We start from the raw sequence: 21,279 nt of genomic DNA on the forward strand, positions 1-21,279 counted from the left end.
TTCTTTGACTTGTAAGATAGTTTATTGACAAAATGAACAAGTGGAAAGAAAACTAACAAACTATAATACAAACAGTAACGAATAATTGAATTCTCCTAGAGCTACTTCTAATGTGACTGTCCTCTTGAACGACTTACTACCAACTGCCAGTTCTGTGGAGTCACATGGTGGATCTTTGTCCCCACCTGCTCGTCGGAGGTTATATATTGAACTATATGTAATACTATGCATATGCTTGTCACCACATTCCCCTTCCTTTGGAAATGTGCATGTTTAACAATATAACTGTGCCCTACAAAACAGGATATGCATAACAATTTCAAACATGTCATATATACAAATCTAACTGTGCTTTACAAAACATAATATGCAGAACAGTTTCAAACGCGTCCCTTGTGCACAGTTCACTACACAGTCAGTCTTTCAGGTTAACGACATCTTCTTGTTGGTCTCCTGAACCTTGACTGAACACAATGATTTTGTTTCATCTTTTGAAAGACCGGTTTTCTGGCTGGTCTTTGAGTCACCAACTCTTTCAGCCTTTTGAAGCGATGCCTCCTACTCCATGTGTGTTCTTGTATTGCCGACGGTTGTGTCTTCACTGTCGTGGCTGCTATCCGATCGACCAACTATTGACTCTTCTCTTACCCTTCCTTCTCATTTTTTTCATAAACTCGGTCCTTCTCCTTTTCTTCTTAGCTTTAATGGCATCATCCGTGAAGTTGGTGTGGTTCACACTTATAGCTGCCTGTCCACCTAGAATGTCATTCTTGCTACTGGTCGCGGCCAAGGGATTATCTGATTCTGGATCCCTTGCTGCAATGGCTGCTTCTGGATCTTTTGCTATAGTAGCTGCTATGAAAGCTGTTTCTGGCTCTCCTGCAACATTAGCTGATTCTGGACCCTTTGCTGGATTGAGGAGTTTTGGTTGATCCATGGTGATGCAGTCGAACGCTGTACTGCATGCTTAAGAACTGGGGAGGCATCGAACGTCAGCATTCTTTTGGACGCTTTCACAGTTGCAGTCAAGTTTGCGACTTCAGAAATGATCTGCAAACCCTCGCATTCCGGTATCTTAGCTGGATCAATGTCCTCAATGAAAGGCATTACTTCTTCACTTTGTGTTTTAGTTTCAATTAGTGGCACATCCTCATCCGATATAACGATACATGCTCCGTCTGTTGTGTTAGAACTACACAAAAATACATCCATCTGTTCTTGCTGCAGGTTCTTTGATGGACTGGCCTTAAGTAGTTGAAATTCACTGCAGGAACCATTCCATGGGCATAGAATAATTCATCGTACTTCTCTGGAGCCAATTTCTCCAAAACGGGGATTATTTCTTCCGTTACCAGTTGGCTGTTCGCAGTTGATTTGCTCTCAGCCAATTTGTCTGCTGTTGCAATCACGCTTTAAACATCAGCATTGATGCTAAATGAACCTTCATGGTCTTCCTCTTCTGGCTCATCATCTCCTTCTTCACTTTCCTCATCGTAATCATCATCATCGTCACCAATAGCTTCTCCTTGATGTATAACACTGTTCGTGAAATTATGTGTTCCTGCAAGTGACCAATTTCAAAGTCAGCAATGAGCCTTGCCACAAAACCTTCATCCAGTTTCCCATCCTCTGGAACTGCAGGAGGATTAAAAAAATGGAAGAGTCATTTGGTACAGTTTTCGTAACTGTTCTACCAGTGCGCCAACACTTCTGCTTCGTTTTAATGGTCTTCATTGTGATGTTTCTTTCCTTTCATCCAGTCGATCTGGCATCCTGTGTATTTCTGGTTCATCAAAGAAGAAAAAAATCTGACTTATCAGGCGCCGACTCCATCTTGTATGTTTTTGTCATGCTTCATTTGCGAAATACTCATTTGGCTCAAACTTAAACTCCAGAATAAAACTCATTGACTGTCCTGGACCTGAAAATGTCACATCTAAGTCTTGTAAATGCTTTATCCATTCTCCCCGTGTTTGCATGGGTTTCGCCCCCACAACCCAAAGATGTGCAGGGTAGGTGAATTGGCCATGTTAAATTGCCCATTAATTGGAAAAAATTAATTGGGTACACTAAATTTTTTAAAAAGTAACTGCTTTATCATAGAATCCCTACAGTGCACGAGGCCATTTAGCCCATCGAGTCTGCACCGACCCTCTGAAAGAGCATCCTATCTTGGCCCAAACCCCACCCTATCCCTGTAACCCCACCTAACCTTTTGAACACTAAGGGACAATTTATCATGGCCAATCCACCTAAATTGCATATATTTGGACTGTGGGTGGAAACCAGAGCATCCGGAGGAAACTCACGCAGACACGGGGAGAAAGTGCAAACTCCACACAGTCATCCAAGGCCGGAATTGGACCCGGGTCCCTAGTTCTATACGATAGCCGTACTAACCACTGTACCACTGTGCCATACTTTAGGATGGGCTCATCAAAGGGCGGCATGTGGCGCAGTGGTTAGCACTGGGACTGCTCGCTGAGGACCCGGGTTCAGATACCGGCCCTGGGTCACTGTCCGTGTGGGGTTTACACATTCTCCCCATGTCTGCGTGGGTTTCACCCCAGCAACCCAAAGATGTGCTGGTTAGGTGGATTGACCACGCTAAATTGCACCTTAATTGGAAAAGAAAAATAATTGCCTACTCTAAATTTAAAAAAAAAGGATGGGCTCATCATGTTCCTGTATCATTTCACTGAACAAATCAACATTCTTGAAGGCTGTTAACCAGAATTCTGGAATTACTATTGGCTCTTCCATCTCTTCATCTGGTTTATCTTCCTCCACCTTGACTTAGCTTTTATCTCATCGGATAACTGCGTCACTTCATCTCATTGCCATTTGCAATCATCTTTTGTCGTAGCACTGTCTGGAATGTACAGCCGTTCAACTAGGTTCAGTGCCTCCCACACTTCCGCTCCTATGATGGTCTCCCGTTCCGTGTCCACAATGGAAAATGTTATGGTGTGACTTCTGTTATGTATCCATGCTTCGAGCTCACATGCGCCCAACGTCACAATCTCCTTTCCATTGCAGTTCTCAGCAGTCTTGTTTGAGTAATGACTGTCAGTTTGACTCTCGGCTTGTTCGAAACTGACAAACCAAGAAGGTTGGTCCTCGCTCTGTGTCAAGCTTGTATTTAATTAAAGTGCCATTGATCATCAATGGGATCGTCCATCTGTCTTACATGGAGTCAGCATCACCATCACTATTGCTGCAAACGGTATGTAAGACTTCTTCACTTTGCATATTCGGACTCATCGTCCGCAGTCAAAATCAGATCAACGAAACACAGGTCTTCAATGCACATTTCATCAATCACGTTAACTGATCCTGTTCAGTTCCCAGTTTGGCGTGAAAAACATTGCCTCGCAAAATGATTTGTTCTGCCACACTTGGAACACACCTTTACAAATGCTGGACATTGTCGTGGCCCACGTCAATTGCCGCATCGCTGGCACAAGATGCCGGATCCGGCTGGCCATTTAAAATTGCCACCCGCACTGGGACCTCGTTCCTTATTGGAATGCGTCACTAAGCTTATGGCAATGGAGTCTTCTTCCATGTTGGTGCCAAATTGTTTCAGGTTGAGCATCGTAACATGCTGTGCAGTTTGCTTGCTTGCATGACAAATCTTGTTAGCATTTTCTAATTGAAGCTCTTCTTCCCTCAATAGCCTCTTGCGTATCATTCGATATCCAGAACACTATTTGGTTGTGGATCATCGACGTACCAAAATTGCACGACTGCAAGTCGGCTAGAAAACTATTGAAAGATTCATCAGCCTTCTGGGTACACGTGCGAAAGATATAACGCTCAACTGTTTCATTTTCTTCAGGGAGCAATGTCGATCAAAGTATTTTTTGACAATCAAAGATTTTGCTTTCTGCTTCACTGTCGAACGCAAAGGTATTATAAATTTTGGTGGCTTGAGGACCTGCTACTGTGAGCAGAAACGCAACAAGCCTCTTGTCAAACTGTGTCGGCAGGCCAAAGGCTGCAACATAGAGTTTGAATTACTGCTTAAAAACACACCAATTCTCATCTACATTATCGGTGACTTGAATCTGGTGAGGTGCCTTCAGACCTTCCATCTCTAACTTCAGTCTTTCTGTGTGTTGCGTCCCAGTTGCCAGTAGTTTACCAGGTAGTTGGAAGAATTTTTTCTTTTTTCGGTCTATTTCGCCCGTCTTCTCCGTAGTTATCTTTAATTGTTCTTCTCGCCTGGTACCATGTTATGTTCTGTGTTCTTTGACTAGTAAGATAGTTTATTAACAAAATGAACGTGGAAAGATAACGTACGAACTATAATATAAACGGTAATGGCTAATTGAATTCTCCTGGAGCTACTTCTAATGTGACTGTCCTCAAGTACGATTTAAACTTCCAACTGCCGATTCAGTGGAGTCACATGGTGGATCTCTGTCCCCACCTGCCGGTTGGAGGCCGTATATCATCGCAATGCTAAATTGCCCCTTAATTGAAAAAAAAATTGGGGACTTTAAATTAAAAATAGGGGCGACCCCAAAACCAACCTGTTTTGGATAGGACCAAAAGATGTGCATGTGGCTAGCAGGACCCCTCGAACAGTGCTCGCGCCTGTCCTCAAACCCCACAAAGAAGCGACTCATTTTAGCTCTGGTCAAGTGCACCCTAAACACTACCTTCAGCTGGATGAAGCTCAACCTCACATACTAGGACTAGGTTCTCCCTATCGAGTGTCTCACTCCACACCTCACCCTACAACATGGGCCCCAGCTCCTTGGCTTTCACCAAGGCCTTTGACAGAATCCGCCCATATATGCTGTTTGTCCTAACCTTCTCTGACCCTACGCATGAAAGGATCCTCTCCATCAAAGAGGATGGCCGTCTCTGGGTTAATGGATGGGAACTTGACCATTTAGTTGACAAATGCATTTGTGCTTCTTGGTGACTAAAGTTCACAGGGCCCTACTTCCCTTAGACAAAAAAACAACTTTCTGATATCGTTTAGGACAAATAGTTCCCATTGCAGGAAGATAAATCATGGAAAATTGAGTGAATTTGATCTCTCCATTTAACAGGTTGCAAGGCCTTTATGTTGACGGCCAGTGACGTCATTGGTAAAGGGCCGTCGGATCAGGAGGACCCTCCGGGTGGTGACGTATTATTTGTGGGACGGGCCACAGTGTCCGGATGTGCCGCGGCCTTCGACGCTGCGATGCCGAAGGTGAAGCGAAGCCGCAAACCGCCTCCTGATGGCTGGGAGCTCATTGAACCCACACTGGATGAACTGGACCAGAAAATGCGGGAGGGTGAGTGAGGCCCAGGATGACTGGATGGGAGGTGATGAAAATCAATCGGGCGGGGTGGGGGAGGTCACAGAGCGAATGACGGGGTCGATCGAGACCAAACGCCATCAGTATGAGACTTGCATTGACATAGCGCCTCTCCCCACCTCAAGGTGTCCCTTTTACAGACGACATTGAAGTACTTTCGTTTGATGTGTAGACACTTGTAATGTAGGAAGCGTGCAACGCCAGTTGTGCACAGCAAGATCCCACAACGTGATAGTGACCGGATGGTCTGCTTTTGTGATGTAGAGTGAGGGATGAATGTAGTCCAGAATACTGGGTGTCATTCCCCACTTCTTTAAATTACTGTGCGATGTGATTTTTTGCATTCACCAATCCAGAGTCACTAACTGTCCCCAATTTTACAGGAGAGAAGGAGAAAATGCTGGAAAATCTCAGCATGTCTGGCAGCATCTGTAGGGAGAGAAAAGAGCTAACGTTTCGAGTCCGATGACTCTTTGTCAAAGCTGATTTTACGGGCCGTCCTGTATCGTGAATCCACTGTTTCGTGTCCTGGGTTGCATGGTGTTGGGGATGCTATTTGTACCGTAATTTGGACCTTTAAATTTTGTGCTTGCACAGCTCTGGCAGCTTCTGCAGTGGGGGTGAGTAGGATAATTCGGTGTGAGTTATGACAGGAGTTCAAATTTATGGAGAGTGGAAGATGGGTGCCAGGCCCGGAGAGTATTGGAAAAGATGCACCTGCAGGCAAAAAAGGCAGGGATAAGGATTTCAGCAGTGGATGAGCTTGAGGCCAGCCAGAGACAGGCATTGTTATATGGATGGAAGCTAGAGAAACTCTGATCAGATCAATCTGAGATTGTAGCTGGAAAGAGGATGGAATCAGTGGCAAGGCAATGGAGTTTGTGACAACCAAAAATGGCAGTGCTGGGGCAGGATGTGATGGAGGTGTCCAGTGCCTTATAGGTAATGATGATGTGGAGATGCCGGCGTTGGACTGGGGTGAGCACAGTACGAAGTCTTACAACACCAGGTTAAAGTCCAACAGGTTTGTTTCGATGTCACTAGCTTTCGGAGCACATTGGAAAATTGCCATTGGAGCTGTTCCCTTGAGCAAGTCTTTTGTACCATGGGGAAGCGCAGGATTTATATAGAAAGATAAACCTTGTTAAAAGGGAGACAGGTACTGAAATAACACAGTAGCCTGAACTGCTTCTGTGTTATAGTGTAACTTGTCCTCAACAGTCTAACCACTGGCTAGATACAAATAAAGAAGACAATTTGTCTAATTTTAGCACATCAGTCAACTATTGTGAACCTATCGAGCGAAAAATAGTCACATCACAGCAAATTGGAAACTAATGACCACAACAAAAGGCTACCAAAGGGGAAAAAAATCCTGCCTTTGCCCCATAAATTTCCTATTGAGTGTACAATGCTGCTATAGGACAATACAACTATTTCTTTAAATTAGGAATTGGTTTGATATCTACAGGTAAATATTATCTTCCTGTTTATTAATATATTCCTAAAATTATGTGATCATTGTCCCCAAAAAAGGGCTTCAGCGAATCATTGTTATTTTCTATGAGGAAGAACAAGATTTTGTAACTTGAGATTCTGCTAAATTATCTTTCCATTCTTCTTGTAGCTGAGACTGAACCTCATGAAGGAAAGAGGAAAGTAGAATCACTGTGGCCCATCTTCAGACTCCACCACCAGCGGACACGTTACATATTTGACCTGTTCTATAAGAGAAAGGCGATTAGCAGAGGTAAGAAACAAAATGTTGTTGAGGTAACCTTGGTGAGTTGCTGCATTGTATCTTGTGGACCAAGTACAGCAGCCACAGTGCACAGGTGCAGAGGAGGTGGATTCTGGGTGCATGAACAATAGGTATCGATCAAAGTGCTCTGGCCTGTTTCCTGATGGGCACTTCCGGTTGAGTGTTCCACTGCACTCCTGATTTGAGCTTTGTAGATGTAGAACGGCTTTGGGAGTGGATCCATCCACTGCAGATCACACCGTCTAAGCCCTGCTGTTGTAGTCACAATAATGTGACTGATCCGGTCCAGATTCTGAAGACTCCTGGAATGTTGATTATTGGGTACTATCTCACGCCATTGAAGATCTGGGGATGGTGGCTTCATCTTGTTCTAGATGTTCATTACCTGATACTTGCGTGTGTGATGAATGGTGGAAAGTTTTCGATACATATTATTTATATTTGTTGCAGTAAGATATTGAAAGAACTTCGGTTAAGATATCCAGATGATAAGTCTGCTAAATAAAGCTATGATTAAGGGGTTAACAGCTATGCAGGCTGTAGTGTCATTTTTGGGGAAGGGTCTGTTTTGTGGTTTTGATTTCAGCCCTGCCCTGTTTATTGTTTTATTTTAAGAGTTCTGCTCTGGGTTCTGACGAAAGGAGTTGTGTTTCTCAGTATGAATTTAAAAAAAAATTATTCGTTCATGGGACGTGGGCATCGCAGGCTATGTCAACATTTATTGCCCATCCCTAATTGCCCTTGAAGGGCAGTTAAGAGTCAACCACATTGCAGTGGTCTGGAGTCGCATATAGGCCAGACCGGGTAAGGATGGCAGATTTCCTTCCCTGAAGGACATTGGTGAACCAGTTGGGTTTTTACAACAATTGTTTCATGGTCATCACTAAACTTTTAATTCCAGATTTTTATTGAATTCAAATTTCATGCGGCACCACGGTGGTGCAGTGGTTTGCACTGCTGCCTCACAGCGCCGAGGTCCCAGGTTCGATCTAGGCCCCGGGTCACTGTCCGTGTGGAGTTTGCATGTTCTCCCCGTGTCTGCGTGGGTCTCACCCCCATAACCCAAAGATGTGCAGGTAGGTGCATTGGCCATGCTAAATTGCCCCTTAATTGGATAAAAAAGAATTGGGCACTTTAAAAAAAAAAAAATCCTATATGTCATTGAGGTGAAGTATCCTTTGCTCACAGTTGAAAAATTGTTGGGGTTTGTTGTCCGATTTCCTAATATAAATTGGTGTCTGGTCCGGTATTGAACACGTGATGCAAATATGATGTACAATTGTCAGACAAGACTGGGTGTTAACCAGTTTTCTACTCTTAAGCTGGTATGGGCTGCTGTCATTGGAGGAATTGTGAATTTGAGTTGAACACTGAGGTCATCAGTAAATGCCCCCACTTCTGTCCTAATGATGGAGGGATGATCATTGATCGAGCAGCTAGGCAGCTCGGTGACGTTGTGGTTAGCCCACTGCTGCCTCATAGCGCTGAAGTCCCAGGTTCGACCCTGGCCCTGGGTCACTGACCGTGTGGAATTTGCACATTCTCCCCGTGTTTGCGTGGGTTGCGCCCCCACAACCCAAAGATGTGCAGGGTTGGTGGATTGGCCATGCTAAAATTGCCCCTGAATTGGGTACTCTAAATTTAAAAAACAATTGAGGGAGCAGCTGTAGATGGATACCTACCTGAGAAACTCTTGCAATGAAATGAAATGAAAATCGTTTATTGTCACAAATAGTCTTCAAATGAAGTTACTGTGAAAAGCCCCTAGTCGCCACATTCCGGCGCCTGTTCGGGGAGGCTGATACGGGAATTGAACCGTGCTGCTGGTCTGCCTTGGTCTGCTTTAAAAGCCAGGTCTTTAGCCCTGTGCTAAACCAGCTATGACTGATGTCCTCCATCTTCCTGATGACAACTATCTTTGTTTGCATTTTGTGTGACTTCATCCAGTGCAAGTGGTTTCCCTTGACTCCCGTTAATATCTTCAGTTTGGTGAGCGTTTCTTTGTGCTATACTCAATCAAATGCTCCCTTGATGTTGATGGCAGCTGCTCTTGCCTCTTCTTTTGAATCCATGTCTGGAGCAAGGCTGCGATGGTTGGATCCTACAGAATCCAAAGTGTCAGTGAGTGGGTGTTGCTTGATGACTTCAATTATTAGTGGTTGGGAGGAAGTTGATAGGATAAATTAACCTGACCAATTACCATCCTGTATATTTTTGTTGTTTGGACAGAGCTGGTAGGTTGCCACATTGTCAGGTAAATTTGATTGTTAACTCTGTAAAGCAGAACAGCTAGCTCTGGTTCAGCATGTTGTCAGGCCTTAAGAAGTTTCCAGTGCTGAAACATCTGGTCAGGATTGACTGGTGAATCTTCTTTTAAAATTTAGAGTACCCAATTCAGTTTTTCCAATTAAGGGGCAATTTAGCGTGGCCAATGCACCTAACCTGCATATCTTTAGGTTGTGGGGGTGAAACCCACTCAAAGACGGGGAGAATGTGCAAACTCCACATGGACAGTGACCCAGAACCGGGATCAAACCTGGGACCTCGCGCTGTGAGGCTTCTGTGCTAGCCACTGCACCACCCTGCTGCCCTTTGACTGGTGAATGTTGATGCAAGTACCCTGACAACGCTGTCAGGAGCTGTTGGCTTTGCTGTGTTCTGTGTACTTAGGTTCATGCCATGTGAGAGTAAAGAGAAGCTAATTGCTCAACACTGGCATCTATGATGGTGGTGACTTTGGGTAGAGATTGAATAAGATTTGACACATTTGGATGAAAGCACTTAAAATGTTGCTATATTGATAGAACTTCCTCCTCCTGTTAGTTGTCCACAACTATTTTCAATTGGATGCCATATGGCTGCGGAAATTTGCTGCAATTGTGTTTATTGTGGGAAATAGCGCAATATCTAACCTAGTTTCAGTATTGGGTGTGCAGGAAATGCTATGTAGATGCACAAAATTCCTACCTCATTCAAAAGTATTTCTGGAGCTGCAGTTGGTACACTTATTATACTTAGAGTCTCGTGGCCTGATTGTGATATGAGTGAGAGATGCAGTGGGCAATTTGATTACATTGTGGTACTGCATAGTTCTGATGATGGCTGCTGCTCAATTTTGCTCAACTTCGAGATCTGTCCTTGGTCTGTCTCACTTAGCATGATGGTAATGCTCCACTCCTTGATGAAGAATGTTTTCACAGTAGAAGCAAGATTTTGCCTTCATAAGACATAGCACTGTCAACTAGTGCTATGATTGAACAATGGATCTGTGAAAAGTTGGTTAGTGAGGATATGATCAATAAGTTAAGATACCCCATATTAATATCATTTCAATTAATCTATGTGATGGTAGAATTGGCAGTTGGCATCAGAAGTGATACTACTGGTTGGTGTTGAACATTGAGGTCCCCCACCCAGAGTGAATTCTGTGCCCCTGGAGACCTCAAAGCTTTCCCCAAGTGATGCCTAACGTGGAATTCTACAGAATCATTGGTTGAGGTAGACCAGGATTAGGTGATGGCCTGTGGGTTTCCACGACTGTCAGACTATGAGTTGATTATTTTACGGGACGGTTTTCCCAGACATTAGTGAGAAGGACTTTGCCGTGTAGACTGTGCTGGCAACGCTGTAGATTTATCCTGACACAATGAATCTATTCAGCTTTCTTTTCTTATTGGCTTTGTGATGATTGTCACTGCAATAACTCGCTAGACTATTGTAGGAGTTGCATTAGGCCAAATCGGGTAAGAGTGGTAAACTTCCTTCACTGACCATTTAGTAGTCAAATTCGGTATTTACAAATATCTGAAGCTTCTACTAGCTTCACAACTGAGCAGATTTATTGAGTGGAGTTTCACAACTTTTCTCCGATTTGTCAATGCCATTGGGTGGCATTTTCTGTGCCTCCTGCGGCGTGTATCGTGACAGAGGAGGCAGCCTGCCATTGGGCGGTGGCGGGATCACTGTCAATGGGGTTTCCCGTTTTATGCACCCCCACCACCAGGTGACCCGCGGCAGGGGGTTCTCCATCGGCGGGACCATAAAATTCTACCAGCGAGAACGGCCGGAGAATTCCAGCCATAGTCTCCAGGCTGCGATGCTATCATTTTGTTAGAAATCATGGGGAACTGTTCTCTTGCTAGTTCATTGACTTCCAAATTGGTAACTAACTGAAGCATACAGCTCCTTTTAAATACTGGTTGAAAATCCTTTACCTAAAAACTGAACGACAATGCAGTTAATTAGTTGGTATGTTGATAAAACAATGTCATTATATTACAGTGTTAACAGGTAAGAAATTGCGTGAGAGTTGGAAAATGTAGAAACAACCTCGTATATGTAGTCTAGCTTATTCGTGAAGGTCCTGCCTTCTCACCCTTGTCGCTCGCCTGAGGTGTGGTGATCCACAGATTAAATCACCAGTCAGCTCTCCCCCTCAAAGGGGAAAGCTGCCTATGGTCACCTGGGACTATGGCGACTTAATGTTTTTTTACCTAGGCCTGGCCCTACCGTATATACGGTCGATCTGAAAATATCTGAATACTGAAATGCTATTGACACCAAGTGTTGGGATAAAGTGTAATTAAATCACTTAAAAGGAGATGCCTCCCATACGGTGGCCCCGTTTCTGGGTCATATATGATAAATACATCAGCCTAGTCAGGGGCGGCATGGTGGTGCAGTGGCTAGCACTGCTGCCTCACGGCGCCGAGGACCCGGGTTTAATTCCGGCCCCAGGTCACTCTGGAGTTTGCATATTCTCCCCGTGTCTGCCTGGGTCTCACCTCCACAACCTAAAGGTGTGTAGGGTAGGTGGATTGGCCACGCTAAATTGGCCCTTAATTGAAAAAAAGATTAATTGGGTGCTTTCAATTGCAGACATTTCTCTCTCTCTCTCTCTCTTCCTCCCCCCCCCCCCCCCCCCCCCATTAATTGTATTTTATAGGGAACAAATATTCCTGTAATTGTATGCATTGTAACGGAAATTAAGTTCCAGCATCCCAGACAGGAAACTGCTGAGTTTATAAGTATGAGGTCATTCCTCAATCATTTACTATGATTAAAGAAGGCTTTTTTATAGAGCGTGTCAAAGCAAGTAACATCTGGACTTCTGGTTGCGGCTATGCGGAGCTAAGTCGCACATTCGGCGGCTCCTGCATAAACGGACTTTTGGGCTCTTTTCAGGGCCCCCAATGACACTTTTTCGATGTTTCCCGGTGTGGTTTCCCGGTGTGGGAAGGAGTCTACAACAGCTCCCCGTCAGTATATGACTTCAACTAGGAGCGGGGCGACAAAAAAAGGTGGTGGTGGACCCGAAGAAGGTGCAAGGGAAGAAGGACAAAATGGCGGCGGCGGCGGAGACCAGTCAGCGTGGATGCAGTGGGCGGAAGAGCAGCAGGAGGGTATCCAGCGCTGCTTCAGAGAGATTAAAACGGACCTGCTAGAGCCGATGAAGGCGTCTATTGATAATCTGCTGGAGACACAGACGGCCCAGGGAGTGGCGATCCGCAAGTCTCGACAAAGGATCTCTGACAACGAGGACGAGATCTTAGGCCTGGCGGTAAAGGTGGAGGCGCACGAGGCGCTCCACAAGAAATGGCAGGAGCGGTTCGAGGAGATGGAGAATCGGTCGAGGCGGAAGAACCTGCGGATTCTGGGCCTTCCGGAGGGGCCGGACGTGGGGGCCTATGTGGTCACCATGTTGAACTCGCTGATGGGAGCGGGGTCCTTCCAGGGGCCCCTGGAGCTGGAAGGGGCCCATGGAGTGCTGGCGAGGAGGCCCAAGGCTAACGAGCCTTCGTGGGCGGTGCTGGTGAGGTTCCATCGGTTTGTCGATCAGGAGTGTGTGCTCAGATGGGCCAAGAAGGAGAGGAGCAGCAGGTGGGAGAACGCGGAGGTTCGGATATACCAGGACTGGAGTGCGGAGGTGGCGAAGAGGAGGGCCAGGTACAGTCGAGCGAAGGCGGTGCTGCACAGCAAGGGGGGTGAAGTTTGGCATGTTGCAGCCGGCGCGACTGTAGGTTACCTACAAGGACCGGCACCATTATTTTGAGTCTCCGGAGGAGGCGTGGGCCTTTGTTCAGGCCGAGAAGTTGCACACAGATTGAGGGTCGGGATGGGCGATTGGGGACTGCAGTTGATATGCTATGTTTATTTCTGTTTCGAGGGGGGGGCCTTTGTATTGCTCCGGGTTTCTTTTTCTCTGTGTTTTTCTCTTTTGGGTCGGGGTGAGGGTGGCTGGGGCGGGTTGGGCATTTTTTGGTTGGGTTGGTCGGGGTGGCTCTTGGAGGGGGGTAGGTAAACGGAACAGGGGGGGTGGATGGCGGTGAGATGGGGCCCCACGGGTGAGGGAGAGGCCCGAGTCAGGGGGGAGGGGACCGGGCCTGTAAAAGGAGCTGTGTCAGAGGTGGCGGGGCCTGGTAGGTGGAAAGCGCAAGCTTTTTCCCGTGCTGAAGACGGGCGGGGTCGGGAAAGCGAGGGTTGTTTCCTGCGCTTAGAACGGAAGGGGGAGGAGGAGAGCCTATGGATGGGGACGGGAGAGGAGGGTGTGCCACAGAATGGGAGGAGTCGAAGGAGAGGCGGGAGTGGCCGGGGTCAGCAGGAGTCCGCTGTCTTGCGGAAGTGCAATGGGGGGAGTAAATCAGCTAGGATGGGTCCTAGCCGGGGGTGGGGGTGTGGGGGGTTGGGTGGGGGGGAATCGAGTTGCTGCTGCTATGGTCAAGGAGGAGCTGGAGCGAGTGGGGGGTCGAGACAGGGGTATGCCTGTGGGGAACGGGCTGGGTGTGGGGTGCGGGTGCGTGGCTGGCCGAGGAGGGGTCCTGGCAAGTCGGCGGGGGAGGGGGGGGGCGGGTAGCCCCCTGATCCGGCTGATAACCTGGAATGTAAGGGGACTGAATGGGCCGGTTAAGCGGGCCCGCGTGTTCGTGCACTTGAAGGGGCTCAAGGCGGATGTGGCTATGCTTTAGGAGACACACCTGAAGGTGGCAGACCAGGTAAGATTGAGGAAAGGGTGGGTAGGTCAGGTGTTTCACTCGGGGCTGGATGCCAAAAATCAGGGGTGGTGATCTTGGTGGGAAAGAAGGTGTCGTTTGAGGCGTCGAGCATTGTGGCAGATAATGGCGGCAGGTACATAATGGTAAGTGGTAAGTTGCAGGGAGAGAGGGTGGTACTGGTCAATGTGTATGCCCCGAACTGGGACGATGCGGGTTTTATGCGGCGTATGTTGGGTCGGATCACAGACTTGGAAGTGGGGGGCCTGATAATGGGGGGAGACTTCAACACGGTGCTGGATCCGGCACTGGATCGCTCCAGGTCTAGGACGGGTAGGAAGCTGGCGGCGGCTAGAGTGCTGAGGGGGTTTATGGACCAGATGGGAGGGGTGGACCCTTGGAGATTTGCAAGGCCGGGGGCTAGGGAATTTTCATTCTTTTCACATGTCCATAAGGCTTATTCCCGAATTGACTTTTTCATCTTGAGTAGGGTGCTGATAGCGAGAGTAGAGGATACTGAGTATTCGGCAATAGCCATTTCGGACCACGCCCCGCGTTGGGTGGACTTGGAGATGGGGAAGGAGAGGGACCAGCGCCCGCTGTGGCGCTTGGAGGTGGGGCTGTTGGCGGACGAGGAGGTGAGCGAGTGGGTCCGAGGAAGTATAGAGAGGTACCTGGAGACCAATGACAACGGGGAGGTCCGAGTGGGGATGGTATGGGAGGCACTGAAGGTGGTGGTGAGGGGAGAGCTGATCTCCAGTAGGGCCCACAAGGAGCGGAGAGAGCGGGAGAGGCTGGTGGGGGAGATAGTGAGGGTAGACGGGAGGTATGCGGAGGAGCCCGAGGAAGGATTGTTGAGGAAGAGGCGCAGCCTCCAGGCCGAATTCGACTTGGTGACCACCAGGAAGGCGGAGGTGCAGTGGAGGCGCCCAGGGGGCAATTTCCGAGTATGGGGAAAAGGCAAGCCGGATGCTGGCGCATCAGCTTCGGAAGCGGGACGCAGCTAGGGAGATCGGGGGAATTAAGGACAGGGGAGGGAGTGTGGTGCGGAGTGGAGCTGGCATCAATGGGGTCTTCAGGGACTTCTACGAGGAATTGTACCGATCCGAGCCCCCACGGGAGGAGGGAGGGATGGGCCGCTTCCTGGACCAATTGAGATTTCCGACGGTGGTGGCGGGATCGGGGGCCCCGATTGGGCTGGAGAAGCTGATCAAAGGGATACGAAGCATGCAGGTGGGGAAGGCACCGGGGCCGGATGGTTTCCCGGTCGAATTCTATAAAAAAATATATGGACCTGTTGGGCCCGCTGTTAGTTAGGACCTACAATGAGGCAAGGGAGGGGGCGGTATTGCCCCCGACGATGTCCCGGGCACTGATCTCCTTGATCCTGAAGCGGGACAAGGATCCCCTGCAGTGTGGGTCGTACAGGCCGATTTTGTTGCTAAACGTAGATGCCAAGGTGCTGGCGAAGGTCTTAGCCACGAGGATTGAGGATTGTGTGCCGCAGATCATCCACGAAGACCAGACGGGGTTTGTGAAGGGGAGGCAGTTGAACGCGAATGTGCGGAGGCTTTTGAACGTTATCATGATGCCGACGAGGGAGGGGGAGGCGGAGATAGTGGTGGCGATGGACGCTGAGAAAGCCTTCGATAGGGTAGAGTGGGGGTACCTGTGGGAGGTGCTGAAGAGGTTCGGGTTTGGGGATGGGTTTGTCAGGTGGGTTAGGCTGTTGTATGAGGTCCCGATGGCGAGTGTGGCCACAAACAGGAGGAGGTCCGAGTACTTTCGGTTGCACCGAGGGATGAGACAGGGGTGTCCCTTGTCCCCCCTGCTCTTCGCACTGGCGATTGAACCCCTGGCTATGGCACTGAGGGAGTCAAGGAACTGGAGGGGGTTGGTGCGTGGTGGGGAGGAGCACAAGGTGTCACTTTATGCGGACGACCTGCTGCTTTATGTGACGGACCCGGTGGGGGGAATGCCGGAGGTAATGAGGATCCTTAGGGAATTCGGGGACTTTTCGGGGTACAAGCTCAACGTGGGGAAGAGCGAGCTGTTCGTAGTTCATCCAGGGGACCAGGAGAGGGGGATTGGCGAGCTCCCACTAAAAAAGGCGGAGAGGAGCTTCAGGTGTCTGGGAGTCCAGGTGGCCTGGAGCTGGGGGGCCCTGCATAGGCTTAATTTTACAAGGCTGGTGGAGCAAATGGTGGAGGAGTTCAAGAGTTAGGACGCGCTGCTGCTGTCCTTGGCGGGTAGGGTGCAGTCAATCAAAATGACAGTGCTCCCAAGGTTTTTGTTCCTGTTCCAGTGCCTCCCCGTGTTTATCCCGAAGGCTTTTTTCAGGCGGGTTAACAGGAGTATAATGGGGTTTGTATGGGCGCGAGGGACTCCGAGGGTGAGAAGGGTGTTCCTGGAGCGGAGTAGAGATTGGGGGGGGGTGGGGGGGGGGGGGGGGGGACTGGCGCTGCCCAACCTCTGTGGGTACTACTGGGCTGCCAATGCGACGATGGTGCGCAAGTGGGTGATGCAGGGGGAGGGGGCTGCATGGAAGAGGCTGGAGACGGCGTCTTGTGTGGATACGAGTCTGGGGGCGCTGGCAATGGCGCCGCTGCCGCACCCTCCAAGGAGGTATACCACGAACCTGATGGTGGTGGCTGCTCTCAAAATTTGGGGGCAGTGGAGGCGGCACAGGGGGGAAGTGGGGGCCTCGGCGGGGACCCCATTACGGGGGAACCACCGGTTCGCACCAGGAAGAACGGTTGGAGGGTTTGCGGGGGGGCACAGGGCAGGGATACGAAAGTTGGGGGACCTGTTTGTGGGCGGGAAGTTCGCGAGCCTGGGTGAGCTGGATGAGAAGTACGGGCTCCCCCCGGGGAACACCTTCAGGTGCTTACAGGTAAGGGCGTTTGCCAGGCGGTAGGTGGCGGAATTCCCGCGGCTACAGCCACACACAGTACAGGACAGGGTGCTCTCGGGGGGGGGGGGGGAGGGGGGAGGGGGGAGTGGGCAAGATATCGGAAACTTACCAGGTGATGCAGGAGGAGCAGTTGGGAGAGGACATTGAGGAAGGGACGCTGGCAGATGCCCTTGGGAGGGTGAACTCTTCTTCATTGTGCGCGAGGCTCAGCCTCATACAGTTTAAGGTACTGCACAGGGCACACATGACCGGGACAAGGATGAGCCGGTTCTTTGGGGGAGAGGACAGGTGTGTTAGGTGCTCAGGGAGCCCAGCAAATCACATCCATCATATGTTCTGGGCAGGCCCAGCGCTGGAGGAATTTTGGAAGGGCGTAGCGAGGACCGTGTCGAGGGTGGTAGGATCCAGGGTCAAGCCGGGCTGGGGGCTCGCAATATTTGGGGTGGCAGAGGAACCGGGAGTGCAGAAGGCGAAAGAGGCCGGAATTCTGGCCTTTGCGTTCCTGGTAGCCCGGCGAAGGATTCTTCTTCAGTGGAGGGATGCGAGGCCCCCCAGCGTCGAATCCTGGATCAGCGATATGGCGGTTTGTTAAGTTGGAGAGGGTGAAATTCGCCTTGAGAGAGTCGGTACAAGGGTTCTTTAGGCGGTGGCAACCGTTCTTGGACTTCCTGGCAGAGCGGTAGACATTGGTCAATGGCAGCAGCAACTCGCTGGGGGGGGGGGGGGGGGGTTACTTTATTATTTTTTGTTTCTGTTATTTACACTGGAGGGTCTGAGGGGGTGTATATACCTGTTGTGTTAAGTCGGGGTGTTAATGTTAATTTATTATTATGTACAGGGGGGAGGGGGGTATGGAGGGTTGTTTTTCTGGACTGTGTTTTGTACTTAACCCTGTTGGGTTCCTTTTTCATTTTGTTATTGCTATTTTATGAAAACCTTTAATCAAAATTTTTTTTTTTTAAAAGCAAGTAACATCTCAATCTTGTTTTGTAGAGCTGTATGATTATTGCATAAGGGAAGGATATGCTGACAAGAATCTCATTGCTAAATGGAAGAAACAGGGCTACGAGAACCTGTGCTGTCTCCGCTGCATCCAGACCCGAGACACCAACTTTGGAACAAACTGCATCTGCAGGGTCCCCAAGAGCAAGCTTGAAGTGGTGAGTCTCCCTCGACATGGAGGTCTCCTCTCCACAGTAAAACTGTTTAGAATCCTTAAACTCAATCATTTAATGGGAGACATTTCAGTCTGACGGCTTCAACTAGACTGCTGTGAAATAATGCTAACTCCTTTAACCTTGCACATTTGTGACAAGTTAATGTGATATAAATGCAAGCTCTTTCCTTCATTTGCAACATTTTTCAAATAGGGTTTGACCCCAAAAAATTTACGTTTAAAGATATAAATAACAATTAAGGATATTCTATGTGCATAATGTGTATTGAGAACAATTCGATAACTCCGATTTATGCCATAAGTCTGGGACAGAAATGCACTTGTTGTTTGGAAGGTGTACTATGGAAAATAAATATTCAGAATTCTAGTATATGGTCACATTTAATGTAGAAAAATGTCCCCAAATATTTCACCAAGTAAAACAGTCAAAAGAATGAACTGAAGCCAAACAAGATATCGGCAGCAATGATGAAAACTGTGGTCAGATAGTTGGGTTTTGAGGAAAGATCTCGGAAGAAACTCCAAGCGGGTAGGGTCCAATGTTCCCTGTAAAATGTTGTTGAAGTGCACTGCCAGTTATTTTTTTAAAAGCATGGTACCCGTACAATTTTATTTGTGTGACACTTAACATAGACAAATGACTGGAACTTTCCAGCCGTTCACATCTTGCTGATGCCCCCCCCGCCACGGGTTTCCTAGCAGCACGGGTGCATTCAATGGGAAACACTGTGGACAACGATGGGCCAGAAGACCCTGCTGCCGGTCAATGGCGGTCCGCTTCTGGGGCACAGCTTAACGGCAACATTGGTAGTGCCTGGGCAGCACGATGGCGCAGTGTTTAGCACTGCTGCTTCCTGGCGCCGAGGTCCCATGTTCAATCCAGGCTCTGGGTCACTGTCCGTGTGGAGTTTTCACATTCTCCCCGCGTTTGCGTGGGTTTCTCCCCCACAACCCAAATATGTGCAGGGTAGGTGGATTGGCCATGCAATTTATCCCCTTAATTTGAAAAAATGAATTGGGTACTCTAATTTTTTTTTTAAAAAAAAAACTTTGGTAGGGCCTAGGTGGCTAGAGACATGGCTGTAAGTAGTGGGACAAAAGGGGTAGAGGGGGTGCACAAGGTTAGAGGAAGACTGAGTTCTTTGTGGGTTTGGATTTGGACCCACGGATACCTAAATAGGCAGGCGTCTAGTCAAAAGTAATTTTAAGATGGATTATTAAGAAACAACAGTTTCAATTTGATACATTAACTAATTTTTGAGTCCAACATGACTGTTTAGAATTGTGTTCAAATAATAACGTAAGACTTGAAATGTTAAGTCTGTTTGTCTCTCCACCGATGCTGCCTGACCTGCTGAGTTTCTCCAGCTCTTTGGATGCTGGAGATCTTAAATACAAGCTCAGTATTTTGCTTTTATTTTAGTTGATGATTTTAAGTTTGAAGCATTGAGGAATCAGGAACCAACTTAGGTCAGCAAGGACTAAGGTGGTGGATGAGTGGGACTTAGTGTTAAGTGGACTATGAGCTGGGGGGTTAATCAGGACAGCATTGAATTGGCAACACTGAAAATAAACTAAAGCATGGATAAGGGTTTCCAAAGCAGATGGACTAAAAGGTGGCAGCGGTCGGGGCAATGAACCAGGTGAAAGTATGTTGTCTTTGTGATGGAAAGACATGGGTGATAAGGATATCAGATTTGCATTAATAGGATATGTAAATTGCAAACATCAGGTTCAATCTGAAACAATGAAAGGAGGTGAAAACTGGCACGATATCTTTCTAGCGGGGTCAGAAGGCACCGGCTTTGGTCTTGCCAACTAGAGGAAATGTTGACTCTCCAGGACTCTGTGTCGGACAAGCGCCTTTGATGATGGGTTGGGGGAGGGAACTTTTGTCTGTGTGGGGACTTCAGAAAAAGGATATAGAGAGGAAAAGGGTCCATGGATTAATCCTCGGGGACTGCAGAGGTATAAATATTTCAGAGTTCTTGTGATCATCAATACTTACTTTATAATCACTTCATTTCTCTTTTTCCCACAGGGGAGGATTATTGAGTGCACACACTGTGGATGCAGAGGCTGCTCTGGGTGAATTTGTCCTTTTTGGATGATGGTGGGGTTTTAGTTTACGGATAATCAATTTTATTTTGAATCAATGTATGGACCATAATTAGAATAATTACTGTATCTGTTGTAGCTCTCTTGTAAGCAGCTTTGTTTTTTGAAATGGATTATATTGAATGAAAATGTATTTTAAAACTGTAGCTTCTGAACACTCTTACCTTTATAAAGTAACAAGTAGCATCACAAATAGATTGATCTGGATGGCACTTGCTCCACTCTGAAGTACTCTCTTTTAAAAGTATGGCAATTTGGCTTGGTGCAATTAAACAACTACACTCACCGCGTGTAACTTGAGTTTAGAAGCAGCACTCCAGACAGCCAGTAAGAGATGACCAGGTTACTTTGGGCTAGTTAGTTCTGACAAACTGATTACATCAACAATAAACTATAATTGAAGACCATGCTATCCTACAACCACTTGACAGATCTGAGCCCACACATTTTAGTAACCTTTCTCGAATTGCTGGTTGATCTGTACTGAAAGTTACTGTGAAATAAAGTTTTTGTTCACTTCTCTGCAGTTTTTGTTTGAACTTCCTACAAAATAATGAACATCTTTTGGAGTTCAAATTTCCAAATCTATCCCAGGGTACAGATGGAAATTATTATTTTTATTTATAGTAGCCTGCAGTGTTGGGCTCCTAAAGCATTTCTTAGCTTTGATCTTTAAAATATATAACTATTTAGTATATTTTATTCTATTCATAAGCATTACATCACTAAACTTAGATGTTGTACTCCATTAATGGGAAGAATAGACTTGATCATTTATGTAATAAAACAAACTATTTGGAAGAGATTAACTACAATGCCTCCCTTTAACCGGCTCCTATTTAATTTCATGGTGAGACAATTTCTTCAAGTTACATATTCTGGGCACTGAGCAATCCTTCGTCGTAAGACAACGTCCTCCGACTTTATGAACGTTTTGTCCTGGAATCAGTTTCCCTGGTTATCGAATACTGTATCCTTTGATTTGTTTCTTTAGGGCA

At 47.5% G+C, this 21,279-nt stretch overlaps 1 protein-coding gene across 1 annotated transcript; it reads left to right on the top strand.

Annotated features, from left to right (window-relative positions):
* Positions 1-5,120: 5,120 nt before the first annotated feature.
* On the top strand, positions 5,121-20,802 carry bud31 (BUD31 homolog). The gene is made up of 4 exons (XM_072480902.1): positions 5,121-5,297; positions 6,949-7,071; positions 17,980-18,146; positions 20,205-20,802. Exons 1-4 carry the CDS (start codon positions 5,204-5,206, stop codon positions 20,253-20,255), a joined length of 435 nt encoding a protein of 144 aa, XP_072337003.1. The 5' UTR covers positions 5,121-5,203; the 3' UTR covers positions 20,256-20,802.
* The last annotated feature ends 477 nt before the right edge of the window (positions 20,803-21,279 follow it).

Source organism: Scyliorhinus torazame, chromosome 17 (genome assembly GCF_047496885.1).
Source record: "Scyliorhinus torazame isolate Kashiwa2021f chromosome 17, sScyTor2.1, whole genome shotgun sequence".
NCBI lineage: Eukaryota > Metazoa > Chordata > Chondrichthyes > Carcharhiniformes > Scyliorhinidae > Scyliorhinus > Scyliorhinus torazame.

Excerpts from the sequence above, each read along its gene's own strand:
- bud31 (XM_072480902.1), top strand. The coding sequence starts at position 5,204 with ATGCCGAAGGTGAAGCGAAGCCGCAAACCGCCTCCTGATGGCTGGGAG. Across the intron at positions 5,298-6,948 it reads GGACCAGAAAATGCGGGAGG|CTGAGACTGAACCTCATGAA; the intron begins GTGAGTGAGGCC and ends TTCTTCTTGTAG. Across the intron at positions 7,072-17,979 it reads GAGAAAGGCGATTAGCAGAG|AGCTGTATGATTATTGCATA; the intron begins GTAAGAAACAAA and ends CTTGTTTTGTAG.